A 5,233-nucleotide genomic window follows, 5' to 3' on the forward strand; every position below is an offset into this window, starting at 1 on the left:
AAATAAGAGAGAAATATTTATTTTGATAAATGTTTTTTAAATTATTTATTTTAATAATTATTATAATTTATTTATTTATTAAAATAAAAAATCCAAAAAAAGGTCATCCCATTTTTTGAAATAACATATTGATTTGAATTTAGATTTTCTAAATTTTAGATTTTTATTTTAAAGATTAAAGTGAGATTTCTCACTTCTTTCATATATTCTCTTAGTCCCACTTAAAAAATAAATAGTAACTTTACTCTCTAGAGTTAAATCTAAAATGTAGAGGACCTATTGGTTTTTTTTGGTGACTAGAGGACCTATTGGTTTAGTCACCAAAAAAACAACATATTGGTTTAGTGGTAATTAAAAAAAAAAAAACGCAATGGATATAGATGTACGTAAGTAGTGGGGACCACGCAGAAATCGAAGCCCCACTCCTGACCCAGAAAACCAGAATCTTCTCCCCCCACCCCCCTCTCTCTCTCTCTCTTCTCTCGTTGCTCATTCATCAATCATTATTCTCATTTCTCGTATCCCGATCTCTTCTCTTCTCTTCTCCGGTCCCCACCACAATCCACGACTGCCGCCGCCGTCGCGCCTCAGTTCCCTTTACCCTGCTGGAAGTGGTTGGTCAGTCGACCCATGACTCTTTGGTACGCTCCCATAAATACCTGATTCGATTCCTTTATTCAGGTTTAATTAATGATTGATTGATTGATTTAGAGCTTGTAAATTTTGATTGATTGTGATGGATTCTGTTCTTTTCCCGAATCAACCATAAGGAATCATTTCAACAGAGGAAGCGGAAAAATCTGCGTGTTTGTACGTAGTGGTGCTAGCGAGTTGTGCGTTTTTGGGTGGTTATTAGTTCAAGTTAAGCTCATGTGAATCTGGGGATAATAATAATAAAAAAATTTGTTATTCAGAGAAGAATAAAGAAAATGACAAAAGATTCTGACTTCAGGTCTCATAAGGTAACTAGGACTAGAAATATTATTTCAAGGTATACTTCAATTTGGTAAGAATCTTTAGGGTTTATTACAGAGGATGACTTTTAGTTGAAATTGATTCAATAACAAGAGTTTGTATGTATTTGATTGTTTATTTATTTTGGAGTATGAAAATGACCAACTGTGGGTTTTCAGAAAAAGTGTTATTTATGCATGCTTTGAAATAAGAAAGGAAATGCTGAACATATGCTTATGATTGATTTTATGATATTAGATCCTGGTGCAAGTCAACACAATAGCTCGGTAGTTCCGAAGAGCCTCTTCTGCAAATCAAGCACTGTGAGTGAATAATATGTTCATGATTGTGTTGAGAATAGAGTATCTTTGTACGTACCTTTTGCCGTTTTATTTTTAAGAACATGTATATACGTAGGTATTTAAAGAATGTTAATGAGTTTTTGTTACATGTTCAGGGATTTATGGAGTAGAAATTAAGCTTTATCTAAATGGTGTTTTCTAACTTGGCACGAGATAAGCTAATTCATTGTTTTATGTTTTGAAACCTTTTGTAGTGTTGGTTTATGCCTTAAAAGTCACTATCAAATCTTGATCGAACTTGATTTAGGGCTTTAGAAGTTCCTCGTAGCATGTTACTATGGGTTTGGAAAGAGCTATGTTACCATATATGTTATTTTGGATATATATGCTATAATTTCAGTGTATGATCTCATCTAAGGGAGAGATTTAACAAATGGATTTTGTAGGGAGTAATCCTGAGGAAAGAGGATTATTTTGAGTCAAGAACTGTTGGGATAAAATACTTATCAATAAGTGTAATGTTAATCGATATATTCTGCAAGAAACTATTTGGGTAATTTGAGCTATCAGGATATCTATAAGTGATTAGGTAGGGCTGCTACGAAGCAAATGCTCTCTAAGTGCCATCAAGTCTTCGGGTGAATGTTGACAACAGCTTGAGCCGGTAACACCCCTCCTTTCCACTCCTCGCTCCACCTGCTACAAAGGGTAACTGACCCGATAAATCTTAGATCAAAATATAATATTCCCCCAGTCCCTTGCCCCACTCAAAGCACCTCCCCAAACTTCCAACCCCATAGGAACCTCATCATCCTAACCCATTGTTCTGTTTATGACTTTATGTCTGATTTGGTCATAGTGTTGATGTTTTCAGCTCTCTTTTTTTCCCAAAAAAAATAATTGTTTGCCATATCTCATTTATTCTATTTTCGAGTAAGAAAATTAAATCCATGTATTGGTTTAGAACCTGATCTTTGTGAGTGGGATTGAATTTGTTGTTTTATTTGGTTTTGTGCTTAGTGTTATCATAGGATCCTGTATAGAGTGTTATTTCACTTGGATTCTTCTGTTGATGTTTATAAGCAGTTGTGCTTGTTACTTGATTTCAGTTGCATTGATGAGATTGTAATGGAAACTGTTATTGTTAGATTGAGTTATCTTGATTATTCAGTGTAAGTAGAGAAATAGTAGCTAATAACTGTAAGTATGGTATGCAATTTATGATTAGTTGTGATTCAAATTTTAAATTGATGATGATTGCTCGTTCACCAAGGTTCGTCCACATTTTAGATTACCCATTTAACCTGGTTTAGTTTTATTTTATCTTGAATCATCTTTCTTCTCACTTTGTCTCTGCCCTATTAAGAACAAAGTTGCCCAACTTAATCTGTCGCATCTCCTTCATATCTGAGTATGTCACTTGTAACAAGATCACCAAAAACTTATGCATTGAACACCACCACACAAGTTGCACTTTTTTTTAAATAAAATTATAGTAATCTCAAATGATGTGTACCTGTTGATTTATAAATTGAGCAATCCCACACCCACACACATATTTAAGCAAAAAGTCAAAAGCTCCCTTCTTTATAATTGATTACTCTACAAACATTTACGACATGCAGTCCGCACGTCCAGCTACATTACGTTCATGATTGTATCTTTTTTTATTATATCTTTTTTCTTTAAAAACTTGCAGTTTTTTGCTAGGTTATTGATTTTCATATATGCTTGTATTGTATGTGTGCATTGGTATATAGTCGTTTATTTGACTAAGTTTACTCTACATAGAACTGGATTTCTGACATGTTTTTCTAATGAATACAAAAGATGGCCGACAATGAGAATGTAGATGAAAAGACTTCCCGTGGCGCTGATTGGGAGGTTGTATCTCTCACAGCATCAACATATGCTGCTGCTCCTGGTCCAGATGAAGTTGAGTTGAAGGATGGCAACAAGGAAGACATACATGCACAGGATGAAGCAGAAACGTCACGCGCATTGTTCATGTCTGGCCACTTTGTCTTTCCACCCAGTCAACATGAGAACTTGCCCGTGGAGCCTGACTGTAGCGAGATTCATGACGAATCTGGAAGCAAAGATGTTGCATCTGAGAGTACTAATGAAGAAGGGACCAGATCTGTTGGAAAGGGTGAAGAAAACTTGACATTCCCAGGGTTAAATGTTTCAGAGGATTTTGAGGGTATACCATATTTTGATGAGAAAATCAGCAGGTTGTCTGTTTATGGGAAACAGTTTGAGGAAGGTACAACTCTACCCGGTTTTGATTTGACTGGAAAAGAGGAAACTTTGTATGACTCTGCAAAATACACTTCTTTCCACAGTGAAACGGCCATTGGTGGTGTACCATATGGAGAAATCATAGGTGAGGCTGAAACAGAGCAAGGGTCAAATACCTCTCCCAATTTAGCGGAATCAAAGACACCTTCTGAAGATGATAAATGCAGCTCTTCAAATCTTCCTTGTGGTGCTTGGTGGAAGCGAAGAGCTGCCTCCTTATATGCTCATGCAAAAGATACAAGCACATTTTGGTCTGTTTTCATTGCTGCTGCAGTGATGGGCCTTGTGATGCTTGGGCATCGCTGGCAGCAGGAAAGAGCTTTGCAACTCAAGTGGCTTAGTGTAAATGATGAGGTATTCTATTTCAACTCTTACTACGATAAGCTTTATTTTTGTCATATTTTAGTCTAAAATATTTTCATTCACTGTCAATTTCGAAGTATTTTAACATAGTCATCTTATACCGTATTGTTGCTAGACCAGTAATGTGTATAACTTTTCCTTTAGACGTAGAACTTTATGATTATTTGATTATTCTGACAGTGTAAAACCTTTTTTAGACTGTATCAGTTAATCTTTTGATATAAAAGCAAAATGTATCAGTTCATAGCATTGCATTCACTTGGAACATAGAAAGAAGTCTTATTTTGTCACACTTACTTAGACTAGTGTCTTTGACTGTACTTGTGCACAGCATACTTATCTACAATCAGCATGACAACATGTGCACTTAATTGTCTTTTACACATTAAGATTCTTCTGGTGGTGATACTTGGAGTAGGAATGAATAAATGATGATGTAGAATGTTGAATGGCTGAGTGTGAAAATCATGAATAAAAAATGGATGACCGCGTATAGTGATTTAAAACCAAAATGAAATTGGCATCACTTCAAAAATTAAGATTGCTATTACTACATTTTGGTGCAAAGCTTTAGCTGCTCTCTTTTTTATTTAATGCTTCAAATTGAATATTTGGGGTTTAGCAGGCAAGAAGCAGGGTACTTGTTCCCTTATATCGGCTCAAAGATGTGATTGTTGGTGGCCACCGTCGTGGTTCCTTGATTAGGGGAGGCTCCTCCGGTGAAACTTGAGAGTATTGCTCGGTGCATGTAGCTCCAACTATTGTGAAAACTAAAGATGATGACGAAAAATTGTGGGTGCGAAAAAGGCTGTGAAAGAGAAATGCTAAGGTTGTCTGAAATGCAGGTTTGACATTAGGATAGGTCAAGTTTCCAATTTATCATGGCTATTGTGCTGGCTTGGGACTAGGATTGGTTGACCTTCCATTCTGTGAATGTTGTGAAAATATTTCATATTGTGAATTTTCTTGATCTCTGCTGTGATTTGCAATGTATAGCTATGGAATGTTATTCAACATAGTAAGTTTGTTTCATTCTGTTTATCGACATTACATTTTATGCACTAAGGATGAGATGAAAATGAAAATGAAATTGTAACAGAATTCCATGTCAGCCGATACTGTTCTGATGATCTTTTTTCTTTTTACAACCAGAGTATCTGTTGTTATTGTTAAGCATAGTGATTAATCGCATGGTAATTTGTAGACACTTTAATAGCTAACCTCAAATTTTAAAACTTCTTATGCCCAATGCCAGTATCATATTATGTTGGAAATACTTTCTTGCAGAATTTTCATATCCTGCATGCATCTGT

At 35.5% G+C, this 5,233-nt stretch overlaps 1 protein-coding gene across 2 annotated transcripts; it reads left to right on the top strand.

Annotated features, from left to right (window-relative positions):
• Positions 1-389: 389 nt before the first annotated feature.
• Positions 390-5,031, top strand: ATI1 (mesoderm induction early response protein). 2 transcript variants are annotated; one of them, XM_088496807.1, is made up of 4 exons: positions 390-641; positions 1,213-1,277; positions 3,087-3,911; positions 4,546-5,031. In XM_088496807.1, exons 3-4 carry the CDS (start codon positions 3,087-3,089, stop codon positions 4,648-4,650), a joined length of 930 nt encoding a protein of 309 aa, XP_088352933.1. In that variant the 5' UTR covers positions 390-641; positions 1,213-1,277; the 3' UTR covers positions 4,651-5,031. The 2 variants fall into 2 exon arrangements, with proteins under 2 accessions (XP_088352933.1, XP_016170782.1); XM_016315296.3 differs by having other exon boundaries at positions 403-641; positions 4,543-5,031.
• The last annotated feature ends 202 nt before the right edge of the window (positions 5,032-5,233 follow it).

Source organism: Arachis ipaensis, chromosome B8 (genome assembly GCF_059453495.1).
Source record: "Arachis ipaensis isolate K30076 ecotype BB chromosome B8, ASM5945349v1, whole genome shotgun sequence".
In the NCBI taxonomy this organism is placed as follows: domain Eukaryota; kingdom Viridiplantae; phylum Streptophyta; class Magnoliopsida; order Fabales; family Fabaceae; genus Arachis; species Arachis ipaensis.